The sequence below is a fragment of the Falco naumanni genome, chromosome 5 (assembly GCF_017639655.2).
Source record: "Falco naumanni isolate bFalNau1 chromosome 5, bFalNau1.pat, whole genome shotgun sequence".
Taxonomy (NCBI): Eukaryota; Metazoa; Chordata; class Aves; order Falconiformes; family Falconidae; genus Falco; species Falco naumanni.
In genome coordinates this window covers 23,428,255-23,449,810 of record NC_054058.1, presented here as the reverse complement: position 1 = coordinate 23,449,810, position 21,556 = coordinate 23,428,255, and the positions used below count along the sequence as shown (strand labels likewise).

General features: G+C 42.2%; 1 protein-coding gene across 14 annotated transcripts in view; it reads left to right on the top strand.

Annotated features, from left to right (window-relative positions):
- Positions 1–21,556, top strand: part of CACNA1C (calcium voltage-gated channel subunit alpha1 C) — a 441,725-nt gene that overhangs the window by 382,907 nt on the left and 37,262 nt on the right. For 7 of the 14 annotated variants that reach the window (XM_040594355.1, XM_040594352.1, XM_040594358.1 and 4 more), the window contains one exon: positions 4,571–4,654. In XM_040594355.1, coding sequence (XP_040450289.1) covers positions 4,571–4,654 — 84 coding nt within the window. Of the gene's footprint in view, positions 1–3,841; positions 3,926–4,570; positions 4,655–21,556 lie in introns of all 14 variants that reach the window. The other 7 variants (XM_040594357.1, XM_040594356.1, XM_040594359.1 and 4 more) reach the window with 2 other exon arrangements.

Sequence of the window (21,556 nt, the reverse complement as noted above, 5' to 3'; positions counted from 1 at the left end):
GTGCTCTAATGGTGGGGCTATTTCATGCTTCCTGAATATTCAATCCAATCCTCCTGGTCTCTTTCTGTCCTCCTTTCTCCCCAAAAGCTTCATGGATCTCCAAAGATATCCCACAAGAGAGGGTGACTACCATTCCCCAGTAAACCCTGAGGCTGCCATTATGTGGCATGCAATTATACAGCTAAATCAGGGTCAAAAATCTCCCTTTAAGGGTAAAATATGGTATTACACTCTAAATTCCTGTACTGCAAAAACAAACAGTGCCATCAATTCATTTCCAGTCAGACCTCCACCCCCTTGGGAAAAGTATACAGAACTTTCTGGTGGGAAAAATAGTTTGGAAATACAACCTCTTTATTAGACTGAAAGCTTTTCCTTCATTCAGCTTATCTTTCATTAGCCACCCTGGTACACTCCAGTGAGGAATGTGGCTTGAAGAGGTACTTGGAGGTCACAAGAGGCAAGTCCCAAAGGGGTGTAGTTCACTCTCGATGTATAGTCGTAACTCCTGACAAGATTATGAGGTCTGATCCAAAGCTAAGTAACCACATGGCTGTTCATAGGTAAATGTCTTTAAGGAGGATGGCTTTTTAAAGAAGAATTCCATTACCTTGCACACAAGTGAAGCACCTATGTTCTCTGTTTTCTTTGAGCTCTCTTACTGTGAATAATATCTTCCTGTTTTTCACCCTTCTGTTTGAAACACAGAGGGAGCAGGTGAGGAGGAAAGGAAGGTTTTAAAATTCATGTGTTTCCTTAATTCAACACTGGCATATTGGATGTGGGGTTGAGTAAAATTGCATTCATATCCATGGTTCTGCTCTATCCCTCATCAAAGAGGTACAGGAGGAAGAGAAGAGCTCTCTGAGCTCACCTTACAGACACACAATAACAGACCACGATAATGCTTTTTCTGTGATTCCAGAGCAGACCTGCCCATGACTTTCAAGCAAAGAGCTGGCTGATGAGGCTCAGCAGAGCATCCCAGGAGAAAGACCTCACAGTCTAAATCTGGAGCGACACTACCAGAGTTAGTAGAGTGACTCCAGATATGCTGTGGTGTCACAAAGGTCCAAAGCAGCTATTTGTGATGGCAATGAAAAAGGGACCTTTTCTTTCCAGGTCTGAATCCCTCTTGAGATGTGTCAACTGTGTCAGTGCAGTGTCATTGCTGCCAGTGAGGTTGCATTACTGCAAATGGGAGCAAAATTTAATTCACTGGCTTCAGCAGTCACTTGAGGACAGGATTCAATGCTACTGGTCACCTGGGTTTTGTACCAACAGCAAATGCTGGTTTACCAGCAGCAGTGGCTATTGGGTTCTATGCAAGAAGTGGCTGAGTAAAAATAAATCGTGAATTTGGTTACACCAAAAACATTCTTTGCAGTATGATGCCAATCATAGTAAAAATATCCACCTATCAATCACCATTGATTTAAAAATAGATAGTCATCATCTTGCCGGGCACAACCTGAACAGTTTGTTTTGTATCTTTACCCTTGCAGCTGCCCAAAAGCAACCTCTGATTTTTTGGAGTTGTTTGGGTTCCTGCTGAAATCCGTAATAGTTCCTAAACTATGCCATTTTAGAAGGAACTGGAAGATAGCCATGCTATTGAATGCATGTATTTGGCATGTGAGCAATGCCATTGCCTTCGGCAGGACTGTGCACATGAACAGGGGCAGGAGGATTGGGTCTGTTGTCTGTCCGTTCTCTTTGATCCTGCAAGTGTACTGTCTGCCAGGGTCGCATCAGGCTGCAAAGGCACTTTTTGCAACTCTGTATGGTCTGTCTGTCCTTTATTTATTCAAAATGCATTTGCCTCTACAATTTAATCTGCTGTTCTCTCCCTCCCCTTCCTCTTGGTGAAGTCTAATTACAGTTTTATTCCAGGTCCATCTGGTTGCTAACGATGCTGGACATCACTGCTGAATTCATTCTAATATTTGTTGTGTATTTTCTAGGCTGGATGCTGAATAATAATATTCTCTGAATTTGCTTTTGCTTCTGTTTCCTTCCTCCCTGTTGTAGCTAATTGCGTAGTAATATGTAGCCATGGGATGACTACTCCTCCCAGTGTAGGTCTGCTAAGAGTTGCCTATTTCAGGCCGCAGAATAAAGGGGTTTTTCTTCTGGTTTTGAGGAGATTTCAAAGTCCACTTTACCAGCTCCCTTCACTGGTGTGGAACCAGCTGGGCAGTGGCTTTCTCTGATTCATCCTTTTTTCTTTTTTTTTTTTTTTTTCCCCTGCCCCAAGTGTAATGCAGTTTATAACTGTGAGTCTCAAAGCATCCTGGAGGCAGTGTTTCAGCATTTACAAAGACACTTTTTGCCAGTGGCTGCTCCGTGTGATGGTTGAACCCACAGTAATTTCAGGTTCCCAAGCATGGCTTGTACAGTGCCAGTGCTGGGATTTATTTTTTTTTTTCTTTCCTTTCTCCTTTTTGCTTTCTGCAACACTGCCTGGGAACACAGACTCACACTTTACCCATGACCTGCCTCTCTGGCTAAGAATAGCAGTCACAGTGCAACTTGGGTTCAGTCTCACTGGAGACATGCTGCAGCTGGGAAACAGGGAGGTCAGAGTAGCCCATGCTCACAAAACCAAACACATAAAAACGAGCATGGAGGATTTGTATGTTCGCCTCCTTTTAAGACTGCAAAACAAGGGGAAGAAGTTGGCACAGGTGTTCAGTGAGCCAAGATAAATTTTCTTTGCTCATGACATTGACTTGTACAGGAAGTTTACATATAAAAGCTCATTTTCTGGGCTGAACAGAACCTTTTCCAAAAGGGTCCTATATCCTTACAGCCTATCCAGTGAAAAATCATGCAGGATGGGGATAGTAAGCAGTGTTGATTAGCATCTCCTGAGCTCTGCTTAGGACCATGAGGTGTTTGAGATAGCCCCCGAAAATGATTCTGCACAGCAAAATGAAGGTGTGAGTTTAGCACATGCTAGGGGATCTGCCACAGCTTGTCCTAGACAGCTAATGTGACAGTGACGCTGTGGCACTATCTCTGGCCTGAGTGAGCACTAAGTCTCACTCTGAGCACATGCTGAAGCTGACTTTGCTCTTGTTCGTACCCCTTCCTGGCAGGATGTGCCAGCACATGCTACATTCACACCTTCATTTTGTGGTGCAGACGTGCTTTCAGAGTAAAAGAAATACCAGTCCTGCTCTGTAGTTTTAAGACAGGAGCTAAAACATTAGTAGTAGAAACTGTTAGGCTGCTGACTGTCATAATACTCATTGTGGCTGCGTAAAAATAAAGGTGATAGCGAGGTTTAAGTAGCACATCCCCAGCTCAACTGTGCCCTCTGCTCCACCAGGACATGGCAGCTGGCCATTCCCAGTGCCAGCGCAGGGCGTTACATCTGGAATATGGACTGGTGGATTGATATTCACACTGGCAGAAGGGGAGCTGTTTTTTGAGAGAACTGTATGACATCATTCCTGTACTCTTTCCCCAGCCAAACCTAAATCAAATGGGGAAGGGCGCTGTGTTGCTAGGAGTCGGAGATATCTGGAGGAGCTGGTCCTACAAGCCCTACTCCTGTGAGCAGCCATGCTCAAAGTGATCTGTGGGGCTTCCCTTCACTCCCCATCCCACAGCTGGAGGGGAGGGATGGCTGCCTAGGATCACATTAGCTGGAGAGTGGCTCCTCACACAAGTCAGGGATCCCAGGACTGGGCTACAGCTTGAGACGCAACAAGTAGACTTAAGAAGAAAACCCCTTGAGGTATCAGGGCAGTAATTCTAATGGTAATTTTGAACTGTTTTTGTCTGTCTAACATTCCTTTTTAATCCCCATCCTGCCTGCCCCTTCCTTATGTAGGGTTACTTTAGTGATCCTTGGAATGTTTTTGACTTCCTCATCGTAATTGGCAGCATTATAGACGTCATTCTCAGTGAAACTAATGTGAGTATTACTCTACCCTCCCCAGGATACCACCACCTCCTCCTCCTCTGCTGTTCCTTCTTTCTTTCTCTCTTTCTTTCTCTCTCTCTTTTTTTTTTTCTGGTTTTTTTCCCTCTAGTCATGCTTTTATTGAACTTGCCGTCGTCCTTCTCCTTCTCCCAGGGAAAAAAAAAGGAGGGGGGGGAAATGCCTCCTTCTTTTTCACTTGTCATAGCTCGCCCCAAGGCTGTGACTGGTGAAAGCGCACAGAGTTTGGGGCGTGTGTGCTTTTTTTCCCTCCAAAAGGTAGACATGCTTGAGTGTAACTTTCTGACTAACCAGGCTTTTGTTGATACCCTCCATCATGTGAAATGTTACAGAGGTTTGAACAACCAATACTGTAGAGTGGTAAGAGACTATTTAATATGCCCACGTAACCTCTTTCTTTTCTTATTTTTTTCCTCTTCTCTCCCTCTTTCATGCTTTTGTTTTGTTTTATTTTGTTTTTTTGTTTTATTTTATTTTATTTTTTACTTTTTTTCCCTCTTTTCTCCCTTTCCCTCTCTCTCTCCCTCCCCCCCATCCCCCCTCCTTCATTCTTTCTTTCTTTCTCTTCCTTTCTCTCTCTCTCTCTCTCTCTTTCCTTGGCTTCTCTGCCACATGCAGCACTATTTCTGTGATGCATGGAATACATTTGACGCCTTGATTGTTGTGGGTAGCATTGTTGATATAGCAATCACCGAGGTGAACGTAAGTAGCTGGCGTCTGTCCATGATCGTGCCTGCTCTAACATTCATTTGCCTTTCCCGGGTTCTTTTTGGTTTTTTCCTCCCCCTTCCTCCTTTCTTTTGAGTTTGTTTTCAGAGCTTTTTGTTTAGTTTTGAAGCGCTCTCTCTCTCTCCTCCCCCCCCCCCCCCCCCCTTTGTTTGTTTTGTTTTCTTTTTATTTTGTTTTAATTTTTGGAACGACTTAAAGGACTTTTTGACTGTTGCGTCATTTTCTTCCCTTCATAACCCGCCTGGCATGAATTAAACTGTATAGCAGGAAAAGTGATGGGAAACGTGGAGTGTAAGTGAAAAATCTATTTGTGCCATGGGAAGCTGCTAGAATAGTCCCAGGCCAGCACTTTGGTCTACTCAGTGTAATGCTTTGCTTCCCATGGCAGTTCAGTACTCTCCACCCCACAGAAAGCTAAACGTCAGTTCTTTCGAGGTAGAACTGCGGGAACCAAACCAGGAATCCTCCCTGTGCCTCGTCACCCAGGCTTTCTCCAAAAGAAATAAAGACCAAATCATCTCTGTTTAGAGGAACCTGCTCCTAATGTTCCATTACTTATTTGAAAAAAGGTAAATCAAATAAAAACAAAACAGAAAGCCCGAAGAAAAACAAAGTTTCAACCCATTTTTGGGGGGTTTGCAACCCCATTTGCTCCATCTCACAAATTCCACCAGCACAATTGAAACTCATTGGCCCCACTAGCACCCATCTCAGCAGACAGGTGAAGGATTGAATGAGCCACGGAGACTGAAATGAGCAGCTGGTGTTCAAAGAATAAATCACATCAGGCAAACTTTTTCCTCTGTCTTTTTTTGGAGGTGGATGGATGTAGAATTATAGAATAAATAGACAAAGGACAGGCAGGAAATGCACAGATTCCCAAAAGAAGGACTATAAAGGACCCACTGGGTTTGTGAGCACAGACAAAAATCGCATGGCAAAATTCAGCTTAGCAAGGCCAGGAAAATAGAAAGATTGAAAGAAAATTGCTGTAAATATGTTAATGAAGAGCAAATCAATCATGAATTGCAAAATGATGTGGCTGTTGAATAAACATTCCAGCTTGGAATTGTTATGTACTGTAGAGGCAATTCATCGCAAGTAGAAAAGTGATAGCATAGTTTTCACTCAGTGCTGAGTTTAGGGAAAAATGTAGGCAACATTTTGAAAAATTCAAAATGCCTTACTTAGAACTTTCTGAACAAAATATTTTTTTATCTTGGTTCAACCACTTTTCTTTTTTTTTAATTCTGAAACAGGGACATTTATCCAAGTTGTAATATTTTGATTTAGAGTAAATGAAATATTTTATTTGACACTAGTCTATGTTCCTTGTCTTTTTGAGAGAATGGAAAATATTTCTAACTGAAAATGAACTTTTATCTTGCGTCTCTTAAATTTTCTACTTTCCGGACATAGAAAGTTGCTTACAAAATTTCCCCTAGAATGTTGTAAACAATTTTGGGTACCCTTTTATTAGAGAGATATTAGGATTGGGCTGACTTTGTAGAGGGCAATTACAATGATCAGCAGGCTGAAGTTGTTAATTTTAAAGAATGAAATGAAAGCTTTTTGCATGCCGTACTAGTTGCAAGAAAACTAAATGGGGAACCTGGCAATAGCCTTCAGAATGTGGAAAAGGTCAGTTCTCATCCATAGAGGCAGAACTGTAAATGGTAATTGAGGAAATAAGTACAGTTAACTGGAGATGAATTAGGCTAAATATCAAGAAGACTTTCCTGACTGTTGTATTTGAATCTATACAAAAGTCTTCCAAGCAGAAAGGAGGGAAATCCTTGTGCTTTGATAAATAAATGGAGGTCTATCATAGTCAGAAACCCTGTATTGGAGGGAAAATCTAATGGATCCTTTGGAAGAAATTCACAGTAGTTTCCTATAAATTAAAGATCTTTTTACGTCATGGGTTCAGTCACTTTGATATACATCTCATTAAACTTTAGTCATCCGAGAGGAAGACAGATAGTCACCCAGGCCTCCTCTTACTGTCCATGGAGAGAAATGCATCCCCCCCCAGGCCAGCTGGTGTCTCCCTGTATGTGTCTATGACAGGGGAAATGAATTGCTCTTTGGAGGTGCCCATCCAGTGACTGGTGAGTGTCTAGGTTTGTTAGGTTCGTCTAGACACCCAGTGCTCAGAGAGTAAATTTAAGCAGGATAAATCACATTTGTTCTTAGCAGGTTGTCAAGAAGGTCACGCTGCTGCTAATTGTGCGATGTTCTGATCTTCAGTCTCCAGGGCTATCCATACTGGTGTGCTTAATTACCACTGACAAGGCACCCTCTCTTTTCTGTTCCCTATCTAAATTCAGGTTTGTGCCAGCCAAGGCCCAGAATCCAGCTTTTGGTTATAGAAGTCTATGAAAAATGAGGGTGTGCCTCTGTCCAAACAACCATCACCTGTCTTAGTTGAGGAGGCAGCAGGAGCGGCCCTGACTTTTAGGAAGGGTTATGAAGAGCATTGCGTGATGGTCCCTCTGTTTCCTCTAAAGAATCCTTTCCTTCTATACAGTTTTTACAGATTTCTGCACACGTCTTTTTGTTACCTGGCATGTTTAAATCTTCTCTTTTTATCTAGGCAAGTCCTTTGCTACTAGTTTCTAATGTTTGTTACTAAAAACTTGCACAATCTTTTGATGCACTGATAAATGAGCAGCAGCTATGGATTGAGTTTGTTCTGAAATGTTCTGAAATCCCTTTGCACTTATAACCCTTATTGAATAAGAGAATGTTTTGTATGTTGGTTTGTCCTGTTGGATTCCCTTCCTGCTAGCAGCACTTGATATGTTACATCTGTAGCAAACGGGCTTTGGAAGTAGCAGCCCATCTTGGATGGACAGTTGTTATCTTCCCAAGCAGTGTGAGGCAGTTTCTCAGATATACTCCTCCCCTTCTCCTCAGGAGCTTGTTGCTTTCTTGCTGTTTGTGGGTTTGAGCAAACCCTGCCTTGTGTTTCCGTATACTGTCTTGTCTTGTTCCAAGACACCTGGCGTCCGAAAAAGAAAGAAAAAATAAACCCTAAAATGCCAATAAATTCCACTAATTGGAGACATTTAGCCTGGTCAGGTGCAGGTAAGATGTTTCTGTCCAACTCCTTAGAAGCTGAGGAACATTTCTGGTAGGGTCTTGGAAAGTGCTGCTCTTGGAGCTAAGGGACAGTTTTCATTGCGGTCAGTTAGGGGAGATGGAGGTACCTGGCACAGGTTAGTCTGACATGGCCATAGAAATGTAAGCGTGAAATGTCTGTGAGGTTCACCAGACGTTTGCATACAGGGGAAGCATACCCAGCAGGTGCTGAGCTGCGATAGCTGTAGTTGCGGTGGGAACCCTGACTGACAGGCTCCACAGTGTGCATGTAGGTATGCGCTTGCATCTATTTGTGCATTTCCCCATGCTCTGTTTTTTCCTTTTGACAATTATTTTTGTTTCTTGAAAAGGAATTTCTCAGACTAAAATCTTCGTTAAGATATATGTGAGTGTGCATGGGTGGATCTTCGTGTGTGCACTCCATCGGCTGTAGTAAATGTTCCTGAATGTGTTTGGATGCCTGTGTATGGGCTACAAATCCATGGGAGAGTGAGCAGACATGAATCCATGTGCTGGGGAAAGAGAGAGTGAATGCAAGCCTACGTATTTCATACAAATTTGTGTTGTGAATGGTTATTGATGGAGGCACATAGGTTGTTGTGTATGTAACTGAGTCTCTAAACATGTTTTCTGAGCCAATGTGGCTATCTTACTGTGCCAGTTTGATCTGCTTATGGATGGGTGTTTGTATCTGAGAGTTTCCTGTATGCAGGCATGTTCATCTGCATGCCGGTGGGTGAGTGTACACTTGCATGTCAGGCTCAGCATATTTTTATTAGCATGGCTGTGCATTCAAAAATAGTGAGAAGGCATGTACTCGTGAGGTAAGCCCCCAGTTTGCCTTCAGCATTTCTGAGTCTTTTAGGAAGCCTCCACTTAAAACACCTCCATGGTGTGGAGATATGTCAAGTGGTAAGTCCAACTGCATCACATTAGGCCCACTTGCTTACTGCAACGTGGGAACATCTCCCAGGTCCCCTAGTCCCACCAGCCAGCTCCCTGTACAGACACATGGATGTGCATCTCACACAACTAAGTGCATGCAAAGGGCTAAAATCTGGTGGGTTTGAAAACTTGAGAGAGTGGCACAGTTTCCACCAAATTCACTTTTAAATTGCCTTACTTTCAGGCTGCATTTTCAGAGCCTTGCTTCTCACTGAGTGTTAAGATAACTAATTTCCTAGTCACAGAATGAAGATTTTTCAGAACTTACTGGAAATACTCAATTGTTCTGTTTTGGGCCACTCTTAAGCTGCTTCATAAGTAACTAAAGAGGGAAGGGAGGACTTTTTAATCTGCTGTGTAAAAAAGAATTTCCAAGTCAGAGACCACATCTGAGTGACAAGAGTGTCAACTCTTTTTAAGTGCTAAGACCAAGAATGACTTTTGGGAAACAAGATGGAAGATGGTGTAATATATAGTGCCTGGAAAGTAGGGCCTGTGGCTTGTATTCCTTGGACTTTGACTAGATTCCTATACCTCAGTCTCCCCATCAGTAAATTGGAGATTACTTTTCCCAATGTTAAGAAAGCATTGTCATTAGTGTTTACAAAACCCTTTAAGCTCCTTAGAAGAAAACATTAAGGTGGTAAAAATCATCATCATCATAATAGGAAAAAAAATATTACGGGAGTTGAATAAAAGCCAGAAAATTTGGAATGTATTATCGCAGAAGTATCCCAAGGCACAGGCTTGCATTTGCTTCCTTTTCACATCAGCAGACAGAGCCTGGAGTGCTGTGAAGCTGACTGACAGCCTGCTGTCCCCTCCTCCAGGCAAATAAAGTTGCTCATTACTATTTGTTGCACTGTATCAAAGGGGGAACTCAAGTTCAATTTGTGCTCGGTGGTACAGTGCCCAAAGTGATGGACTAAAACCAGTCAGACCCTGAGTCACTGGGAAAGCCGCTAATGCAACCTCCTTCCTCTCAGTCAGAGAGAAAAGCTGACACCTCTCTGGTCCCATGGAGTCCTTTTTCATTCAACCTTTCCCATGCTGGTGTCAAAGCAAAGACGCACTGTGGCTGAGGCTTTGTTTGCCACCAAAGCGATGGCCATAGCGGTGCCTGCTGAGCTGGATAAGTCCCTGTGGCCAGCCAAGAGGTTGGCCCATCCAGCTGCAGGGAGCAATTCACAGCATGCAGATGTGTTCGAGTTACAGAGGCATGTTCAGGTGGGAGCATGCGTGTCTCCAGAGCACCAGCATAGGTACCAGTGACAGTGTGTTTGATTGTCTGTCTGTCTTGAAAGAATGTCAGGGAGGAAGGGGTTGTGCCTACTTGTGAGCCTGGTGCCAAGGGCTTCTGCCAGTGCCTCTGAGCATGTCTGCATGTGCGGGTACCTCGTGTGCATCAGCTGTGTCTGGGAGTGCATGAGGATGACTCAGCAAAACCATCTGGACTGGTATCCATCCTGCCTGTTCCACTCAGTGACCATACTTGCGTGTCTGAGTGTGTCTGTGAACACTGCAGGACAGAGGGAGAGATACCCGTGACAGGTATGCAGTGCAGTACAGGAGACATGACAAGCCAGGGGGGTGTGCATGGATATGAGATGAGAACTGTCAGGGACAAGGGAATTGGTGACTTGCGGGCTTTTGTGAAATAATGGAGTATTTCCCTGCCCTCCCGTTGTAGCAGCACACATTTGCCTAAGAGTGAGCATTGTGACTGGTTTGAGGGTTGATGGAGATGGTGGGTTTTTTTAATGGAGAAGGTGACAGGAAGAGAAAAAAAGGAAAGTACAATGTTATGCGAGATATTCGATCCAGGGTGGCATCTGGGAGACACAGGACCTGGGTGCTTCAGGAAGTAGCACCTCTATGAAGAAGGTTAGAGAAAGCCAAAAGCCATCTTGCCCTATGAGTTCCCCTAGAAAACATTGGTCAGTTCTATAGTTCCCAGGTCTGCTGGGCAGTGGTTTGGTGTTTGTCTATCAGATATTCAGGAGAACTGAGTACTTCATATCTTGCACTTCTGTAAAAGTTTCCAGATTCTGGTAGGAAGTCAGCAGAGGGTTGCAGCTTGGTTGATTCCTGAGTACTGATGCAGTAAGGCCAGAAAAGTACCTAAGCATCCAGCTCCCAAGAATACTTGGAGACCTGTGCAGTGATTTCTCCTTTAGTCATTTTTATTTCTGAAGTAAAGCAGCTCAGGCTTAAACCTGGCGCATGGGGCCTTTCCTTACGGTCATCTTGCTTTTGGTGTTGAGAGGCTTCATATGATTTGTCATGGGCTCCTGCTCCCATTCTTTGGAATAGCTGACAGCCTATACTCGTCTCCCTCTCACCTTCTGCTGCACTTCTCCCTTTTAACCCACCCCCTGCCTTTCTTCCTTTTCTCCCTTGCTGTCCTCTCCCTTGTCTCCAGCCACACTAAACCTCACAAGTTCATTTTCACCCTCAATCAATGTGTCTGAAGGCAGAGAACCAGTGGCATAAATCCTGCGGTCCTTATTCAGGCAGAGCTGCCCCAGGGCATTTCACTTGTGCAAGGACCGGAGTGGTCGCCCCCTGCGACACAGTCCTATACACACACACCCCCGCAATGGGAGCAAGGATCGGTGGAAGGACGACATACATCTAGCCTGCACCTCAGTTGGGACTGGCATTCATCTCTGTCGCTGCGTCTGTCTGTCTTTCTGTCTCTGCCTGTCTGGTTCTCTCTGCTTCCGTGCCCTTTGCTGCTCAGATTTTGGCCATCAGCTGCCACTGGACACAAATCTTTGCAATTCCTGGAACGCGCAAGTTCGTTTACCCAAACCTCCCAGAAGAGGTAGAAAACATCTCCCTCCCTCCCTCTCTCTCTCTCTTTCTCAAATGCTGTCTGAGTAGCAGAGGCCTCCAAATTATGTAGCAAAGGGCTGGAGAAGCACAGTGGCTTCTTTTGACATCTTGTGTTGTCATACCCTTACTGCTGCCATCCTAGAAGTTGTGCGTAGTCCTGAGCTATCCCTGTGTGCGTGTATATGTATGTATATATGACTTGTTTTCTTTTTGGGAAAACTACTGATAAAATTGATGGGGGTGGGGGTGGATTTAGTTTGCTTTTTCTAATATCTGGGGGTGATTTTATCATAGGAATAATCCAGGTAACACACCACGGTGGCCCCAGCTTCTGTATGTAGGAAGCCAAGTTGAAGCATGGTTGTGAGCTGTAGCAGTGGCAGTTACTAGTGCTTTATTTTGCCTTTGGTGAACATCAGGAGAGCTTCCCTGAACTCCTCCCCAAATGAGTCTTAGATTGATTTGAATTTGATCACCTACCACGCTTAATCAAGAATTCTGCTGCATGTTTTTCACCCTGTGTTGGTGAGAAAGAAGTATGGTAACACTATCTGACCACAACCATGTTTGAACAGGGGTTTTTTTGGTTTTATGTATGTACATTTCTGTCATGAAGATGGGGCCTCTTTTTTTATTCTCTTTTGGCTTAAAAACGTTGATATTCTGAGTGCATTTCCAGAGTTCATTATGTGATTTGCCCATTCAAAGTTAGGTGATTTTAGTAACTGTGCAAGTTTACTGTAAGGAAACCTATATGAAACATGGGCAAACAGAAAAAAGTACATATTTTTGGCAGAAAATGGAGATAGTAAATGCAGATGAGTCCTTCCTTAGTTTACCTGAGTATTTGAACTGTTACTGATGACTAGCAGTATTAGCACCATATGAAGAAAGCATGTAGTTCCCACTTTGAAAGACTCGCCATACTATCCAGTTTTGAGGAAATACCTCAATATTGTGATTTCCACAAAACTACTTGCTATACTTGGCTTCCAACATTATTCCAGGTGTGTGGAATAATCAGAATGTATTTTAATGCAGGGGAGATTTAAGAGTAGCATAAAAATAAATTTGCCTTATTGGATAAATTTAAGAAAAAGGAAGTTATATAGCCCTATAGCTGTAAGACTTGATGCACAAACCAGTCTGGAGTCCTTCTGAGCGAAAATGTTTAGACCTCTCTTTAAAATGGTGGGGCACAGTGTCTTACTGACTGCACTGAGGAGTGACTCGTGCTTGTAATTACTGTGGGCTTTCACATACCCAAAACCTTGGTGGGTTTTAAGACTTTTAAAGAAGGAATCCTGTTTTCTTGTTGGACTGTGATTTATTGCTACAATAACAGTAATAGCTAATAGTAGGAACAAAAAGTACCACAGGCCTTGTCCTGTGTTGGTTCAATGGTAAAATGTGTGATGTATATTTCAGTACAAAGAGCTCTTTAAAAAGCCTACATCCAGATTTTCTGACCAGCACTTAATTTTTCTTGTAATTTTTCTACCACCTCACTTTAAAAAAAAAATACTACAGTGTTCTGGTATCAACATTTGTGATATAATACAGTTGTATTTCATTTTCCTTTTAATTCCAGTATGTTTTCCCACAAAGCTAGTTAAAAAGCTCAAAAGAAAAAATAATAAAAAACACTAGAACTACCCCAAGCTGGTTATATTTTCCATTGGCTTGCTAGCCAGGATAAATCATTCCTTTTGCCTAGCAAAAGTTTCTTTTAACTTTCCCTGAACTCTAGTAGAGATTGTATCTTTATATGTATCCATAGAAAAATCTCTGATTCCTTAGATAGCCTCTGAATATATTACTGTTAATTAATGATAGCTCCCTAAACACCATAAGTTAGATGGTCAAAAAAGTGCTCAGGTGAGTTCAAATCCAGCTAGTTCTGTCATCTAAGGCAACTCCTTGAAGAAGTGAAAGATGTTTTCTGGCATTTAATTCTCCTTTTTCTAAGACCTACTTTGACGAGAATGCCCAAGGAACTTTCCAACATTGCTGTTCTCCACACACAGACTGCAGTAATAAAGTGTGCACAATCCCCTGTATTTCACTCATTCAGTTTTTCTGAAAAAGGTTCTGTTCTTCATCCAAATTACAAGACCTTTTAACATTGGGCCTCCAAGACCTCACTGCATGCACCATCTCGTACTATTATGCATATTTAGAGATCTGCTAACTGGTTCCAGATTGCCCTGCCAGTTGCAATGAAAGCAATGAAGGTGACAGAAGAAAGGAAAACACAAGTATTTTACTTGTTTTCCTCTTTAACTTTCTCTTCTCCCCTATCTTCTTATCCCGAGTGACTTTCTCCAAATTTTGCTGGAATCTTGGGTGGCAGAAATCATGTTTCCCATTCCCAGGAGCACTAGGAATAGTTTTCAGCAAGGCAGTCATTAGTTCCCCTTTACATACTGTATCAGTGATTTTTCTTGTCTGTGTTCAGCCCAGATGCTGTTAGTCCAGGGGAAAGGCTGCTTCCCTTTGTGAAAGTTTTTGTGCCAGGCACTGGGCAGCAGTTAAGCATGGTCATGGGTACCATTTTGCAAACCCAAATGCACATTAACAGGAATTTTTAAGGTTCACGTTATATAAAGACCTGATTGGAGTTTTTGCTGGTAGGCAAAATAATGTGGCCTCCAGGCCAGGTTTGTAATCAAAGGTAAACATGTTTAAACTAATCCTACCTTTTCTAATACAGTCAATATATCAACCTCATTTAGCTCCTGCCCTGCTCCTTCTACCCTCATATGTACCAGCCAAGCAAACATAACGTGGATTTTTTTATTTCTCACTAGACAACTCTTTTCAAAATGGCTGTGCTCTTACCTTCCCTCACTGATCTGCTCTTTGTGGAGACTGTTCAGCACAAAATGCCAAGAAAATAACTTCTGCTTCATATATATTCCTAGACATCTGCTAAATGGGACCCATTCCCTGATGCATCCAGATGACCTAGCTGTAGAGACTGAATTGCTGCTTATGGTCAGCTGATTGATGGCCAAAAAAGTGGCCCCAGCTCTAATTGCTAGTAAAACTGTTGCAGAGTAATGGGACATCCCAGCTGGTCACATCCCAGTATTCTCTCACTTTTAAACTCAGAAATAACAGAAGTGCCGTCTGCTGAGCCTTGTCTGAGTGACTGGGAAAAAATCTGCTTCACCCAAAGTCAAATCAAGTGACATCTTTTCCTAATATGAACAGATATGAAGGCAAAGATGCCTCAGTAGTAAAGAAACACTTGTCAATAGAAAGACACTTGTCAATAGAAAGACACTAAAAGAAATCGGTATTTAGAGCTAGGGATTTTGAGGCTCAGCTGTTTGCCCAGACTTGAATGGGGTAAATCACACACAGTGAGCGTTACATATAATCCAAACTATCCCTACTATTTTTTTTTAACCAAAGAATTCATCAAATCAATAATCATTTGTCCTTGGAAAGAGGTGTAGAACAAAAAAATGTTGCACAGTAGCTTTGTAACAGCTAGCTGCAGTCTCCATATGATCACATCTAACGTGCTCTGATAATGCCTGTGATTGACATTTCCAATCCCAGAATGGCTCATAGGCTTTGTTGTATCCCATATTAACATACAGAAATCCAGTATGGCTCTGAGGCTGCTGTCTTCCAGGAAACATTCTGCATCAACATTAAATAACTTTCTAATTTCAAAGGCAATGAAAAGACACAGCCTCGGAATTAAATACTAACTGCTACAAATCTCACATGAAAATGGTCCACAAGAAACTACTCAAAAGTAACAGAGGTGAAGAGTTCACCTGTATCTACTGTCTCTTGCAATCCACATTCCTGTTGCATTTGAATGAAGGTGGATTGGGTTTTCTCCTGTTTTCAATGGCTTGTGCAGTTTCTTTCAGCACCTTCATCAAAGAAGAAGATGATTCATTCATCTTCACCCTGTCCCAGAGTCTCTGGGCTTGCCAAAGGAAGGGTCCCGGCAAAGCTGCATGCAGAGTCTCTGATCTAATGGACTGCTTGTCTTCCTCCCTGGAAAAACCTGCTCATGAGCTAGTCACCATCTGGCTCCATTAGTCCCCAGAAGAGTTACCATACTAAGGAGTGGGTATTTTGCTGCAGACCACAGGCCTGCCTCTGACCCTAACACCACCAGTGTAATTTCCCATCAGTTATACAGGAGCTGCAAAGATGCTGCTGAAGCTTCCTTCTGGATTCACGTTCTCCTGCCAACCACATCACAACAAACCCTTCATACTGAGCTCCCAGCAAACCTCTTCACACGTGGAGCCCTAGAAAGTCCAAAGGTCTCCAGCCTCCTTTCTGCCCTAGGCAGATGAGGCTGCCCAGAGAAACCCCAGTAACACCAGTACACAGAAGGCACCGAGTTTCAATCTGTTCTTCATTTTCCCTTCTTCCTTAGCCTTTTCCCAAAGCACAGAATCCTATCAGCTAATTAATAAGTAATTAACAAATAGCTGTGGAAGTACTGAAATGTTCAGTGCACTGAAGACAAGCACAACCATGACAGAGGGACATGCTTGTGGGAGTTCACTTAATTCCTCATCAGCCCCCAAGGAAGAAGAAGCCAGTAGATGTTACTGAGCCTCTCAGTACTAATGGAGTATTGCAAGGTGTTGGAGACAAGGAAAGCTCCTGCCTACCTGTGTCTCAGGAAATTCATCTTAGAGAAGAGCTCTGCTGCCATCATCCTTTCTGAGACAGCCTGTGGGATGTTACAAGAAATGGCAAAGTCAGTACTTGAAACAGCACACAACAGCATGTCTTTAAAGTAACCAAGACTGCTATGAATGCTTTGAACAGTCTCTTCTTTTTCATTTCAAGATCAAAATCAGCGGCATGGTCTTAGTACACAAGAACCTTAGCTGGCCAAACCATGTCAGAGATTGTCTCCCTGCATGCAGCCTTCCAGAGCAGCTGTGCTTTCACAATACCGGTACAGATAAGAAGTCAAGCTGGTGGATTTATTTGGGTGTTTGGGATGGGAGAACCTGGATATGAAAAGAACTGACATTCAGAATGAGTCAAAACCAGATACAGCCTGTGCTTCTTTTGGAAGACCAGCCCCACAGATTTCTCTTCCCTCTGTCCCTCCCAGACAATGAAAAAAAAAAAGGAAAAGAGAATAATGATCGATGTAATAGAGAGCTAAATCTTCCTAAAGAGGTGGAGGAACAGGAGACTGCCCTTTCCAGCACAGTGATAAACATACTGCTGGGTTTGGTGTTTAAAAGCCATATTAACTTTGCTATAGGAAAGGCAGTGAGGCACATTTGACTACTTAGGAACAGCAATGAGAAAACCATTGGCATGGATGGTAACAGAGATGAGGAAAGCTGGAGACCTGGGAACTCTAAATTTTCACACTTGCTTTCTCTCTGTCTTGCTTAGTGGTCTGGTCTGTTCCCAGGGTCACCCCCCTCAGTCTGCTCTGGGCTGGGACAGCCTGATTGCCTCCTTCGGGAGCCCTTGCCCTGTGGATCAGGAACTGGTCAAGTGGAAAGGCAAACTGAATTAAACCAGTCCAGTTTGTCACACATGGCTTCTGGCAGAGGTATTCAAATCAGCAAAAGCTCTCCTCAGATGATACTCAAACCAATCCTTAAGGTCACTTCAACTGTAAAATGAAAGCAAAAGGTCCTGCACGCAAATAGTCTTTCAACATTTATTTTCATGGCTCAGTTTCTCTTCAGAGCCTTCCTAGCCAGATGCTCTAGGGCTTTTTTTGGCTGCTTGTCCCACAATACACAATAAAACACAGGCGAGCTGCACCTGCCTCTCAGAGTCAGACCAGGACTTGTACCTGAAAGATGGAGCACTACATCTTTGAGAGTGTTTAATATCTACTTGTTTCTCAGGAGCCCCCCAGGCCTGATTACCATTGAATTCATCATTTGCCCAGAGCTAATGACAAGTGTTATTAAAACATCCTGAAAATTAAGAATAATTTGCATAGATATACTTTACCAATTGTTCTGCTTTTCTGAAAGTCACGGGAAAAAATAGAGCTTTCCACTGTGTAAAAAGGGACTCTTCATTAATTGTCCAGTAATTGTCAGTCTAGAGTAATCTGCATAACCAAATTAAAGCAATTTACTTTCCTTATATTTACCTTAAGCACTTGGAACCATAAGATTACTGTCTGACAATTTCATGGATATATATATGAAATTAATTAATAAGCTATTCAAATTGGTATGATTTGCATATTTGAAGCTAATTAGAAAAGCGAGCTCTAGAATTTCAAAATCTTAGAATATATAGGAAATGAAGGGAAAAAACTGATAGCTGCAGGACTCATTTGCTTTAAAAGTTACCTTGACCTTATTAACTGTGTTTAAAATAGGCTTTTGTTGCATACGGATATGTTAATATTTCCACTGAGATATGAAATCGTGTGGAATCTATGTGAAGTATAAATGCATATATATTGCATTTGTCTGAGCTGGCACTTGTCTGTTGACCCACATGAGTAAGTGCAGGCAGAAATGTAACGGCAAACTTCATTGCAGGTGTCACGTTTTTCCTAATTTGCCTTATTGCACCAAATAAAATTTTAATTCCCTAGTGCAAGAGATTCAGTCTCCTCTGCAGAGCTTTCTGAGGATTAGCATATTACATTGCACTGCAACAACTCAGGGCTTTTTCCAGAGAAATCAACAAGGTGTTTACCATTTGCCCCAGTAAAGGCAGCATCATACACCTTGATACCCTGTTTTCCTGTAAGATGGCACCCTTTTCTAATGGGCATGAAAATCAAACTTCAATTTATGGAAGTGATCAAAAAAGCCTCTGGTGCTTCACCCAGATTAGAGGTATAGGAATGCTTGGGGTTTTGATCCACAAAATACTCCTGTAACATTTTTTTCTGTTTTAAAATAGAATAAAAATTTAAAATTACCAAATTTTCAGTAAAAGATCATTCCAACAGAAATAATTGAGGAAAATTGCTTAAGTAAAGTAGAAACAGTTTAGTCTGGGATAGATTTTTCATAGTTATATAACATTTCTAATGGAAATGAAAACTCAAAATGTGCAAGGACAAAACATGAGATTTCAATCTTACATTTCTGAAATGCTTTTTTTCAAAATTGACATGTTTCTACAGAACATTTCACTTTCAGCATTAGCATTCTGCTAACAAAATATTTTTGTAGGAAAAATAAAAATTCTGGCTAGTTTTATTCAAACTATTCCCATAAATTCTCAAAGAAGAAAACAGAGTTTGAGCAGATTGTCTGGCTTTTTTATTATTTTTTTTTTCCTGCTAATAATTTGATTTCACTGTAAGTTGTGGGAATTGAGAATTATGCCATCTGCAATCCAGTAGTATTCCCTGTCAGCAAAACACCAGATACATTTCTGCCTGGTCTTATAATAACCTCACACACTTTGGTGGCAGGTGGATTATTCCTAGAGTTCTTGTGATTAAAACCACACGCAGCAGTGGCAGACAGATGACTCTGGAAGGGATTGTGGTAACTCTCCAGAGTAACAGCAGGCTATATCCTGCCAGCAGCCAGGTTGATTTGAAACCCTGACTTTTTCCAGTGCTCCACAAAGACTTGTGTTAGCCAGCCTCCTGAGGTCACTTCAGACTTTTGACACTACAAGCACAAAAGAAAGTCTAGTGTCTTCTCTTTTATCATGTCTCCATGGTACCGAAAAAATTCTAAGCCTCCCTTTCTCCTATACTTTGGTAAATTCTTGTTCTCCTTGAAGTTCAAGTCCTTGCAGATCCTATCTCAGTGTGACCCACATGTGTGAAAGAAAAACCTCCAGAACAGTAGTGCTGTTGGCTTGCTGTTGCTCTATTTGTGCCCTCTACATCCAGTCAAGATGAAGTGGCCAAGCAGCTGAAACAGCCCTTCAGTTCTTTCTCACTCCCCATAGCAACAAAATCAAATCACTGTGCTCATCAGGAATACCTTAATGAAACTGGTTTTAATCCCATTCAAAATCTTTGTATGATGTGCTCATTTCCCCAGAATGTCTCTTTCCACCCTTCATTTTGTGCCCAAGAAGGTCACAGTTGCAGTATGACTAATGTAGGCAAGACTCTTGGAGGACCTGAACTTGAGCTTGAAAAGACTAGTATCCTAGAGCTGCAAAGGAGCTAGCTACACGGCATTGCAGCCTGCTCAGGCAGACTCTACAGTGTGGATTCTCAGAGGCATCCTTCCTGCAATGAGTAGAAAAAAGTAAAAAGTGAACATCTATCATACTCACTCACTTCCTCACAGGAGAAGGCTATCAGACCGATGGACAAGTTTCCAACAGATACAACATCTTCATAGGTAACTTTTCATCTCCAAATGTCCACAGCAATGAAGGAAACAGCAGACATCCATCACCAACAACCAACTACTGCAAGTGGTCTTCTTAAGAGCTTCATCCACAAGCCCTATTTTGCTCAGTGGAGAAATGCCATTATAGATTGTTTGTCACAAAAGGCAACATAAGCATATGACCATTTGTTTTCTTGAGAAATATGAAGATACTCTGTCATATCATGGTGCCAAAATCTCAAACGCGTATTGCCTCTCGTATCCTCAAACCTGGGGCTACCAGGCAAAATTAGAAGGCTGCCATTGTACCACTGCATTGACTGAGACAGCTGTAACAAAGCAATAGTAACACTGTGCATTTGCCTGCTTAAATGTTCCCCAAATTAAGCCAGGACAAGTTCTTCACAACATAAAGGCTGGATTCTGTCTTGCAAAAAGATTCCTCTCTACAAATGGAAGAAGTCTTCTCAGAAAGTAAAAATCTATCAGCAAGGAAGTTTGACTCCTCAAATGCTGGGAAAAGATCAGTTTGGATTTCCTAGGAAAGACTGGATCCTCTGAAGAAGCTGTACTCATCATCTTCGCTGTGTCCTGTGGTGTAAAAACATTATTAACAACAATGGTGCTAGTAGTGGGAATGCCATCTGCCTGTACTGTCATCTCAGTGGCAGTCAGGCTTCTACAACTACTGAAACATACTTACCCAGCAGTCAAGGAGCCTCATTGGATATATTGTTTAAATATACGTTGTGCAAACCTAATGGAGCTCCCCTTCAGGCATTTCTAGGTGCTCCTTCTCTGGATAGCCATTATAGTTGTCAGCAAACCAGCCAAAAGCCCCAGGGAAGTCAAATCTCTTAACATGATCCTCCATCTCCAGTGTTCCACAGGGATGCGGTGGGATTGTTATCTCCTCTCAGGACTTTTCTACTGAAACTTACATTTCAATCTATTTATTAACAGACCTTAGTGTTTTCTTCCAAATCTTTATCTATCCAGAAGATATTCTAAGCCTTGCATATTTTCAGGGGGCTTTGATACTAACATGATGATACATTTTTCAGTCTTTTTGCTCATATTTTTGCTCCTGTTTTTACAGCTCTGAAAAGCCAAGTCATCCCTTCTCAGAATTTCAGAATGGATTACATTACAGCATAAATATTGTATGATATTGACTGTTACATATTGCCCTTGAAACATTGAAACTGATTCTCCTGGAGTCCAAGTTTTATCCTTTCCTAGCTTCCAAAGCATTCATGCTATAATCAGGATTTGGAAACCCATAAACATAACCTGTTAAAAATTATTTCCTTGACTTGATGGCAAGATCAGACACTAAATTTGATATGTGAGTCAGTATGGAGGTTCAGGAGACACTGATGCTCCTTGTATCCATCTGGAGGTGGAATGTTCTTTGCAAATAGCCACCAGTAGGGCTTACTCCCATCTACCCAGGTGGAATATGTTTAGCAGGAACACAGTACTATCAGTTACCTTAGTTCTGTGGTCTCTGAGATTTTAAGTATGTCTCCATTGAGTAAACCTGTCTTCTTTCCCAGAGACTTCCTTACTTGGGATGCTGAATTCATGATGGGCTTAAGCTGTGCCTTTTGTGCCTGTAGGGGCTTTAAGGATGTAGACAGGTTAACAGCAGCTTGAGCAATGGATCTGTTTAAAATGTAGGTGT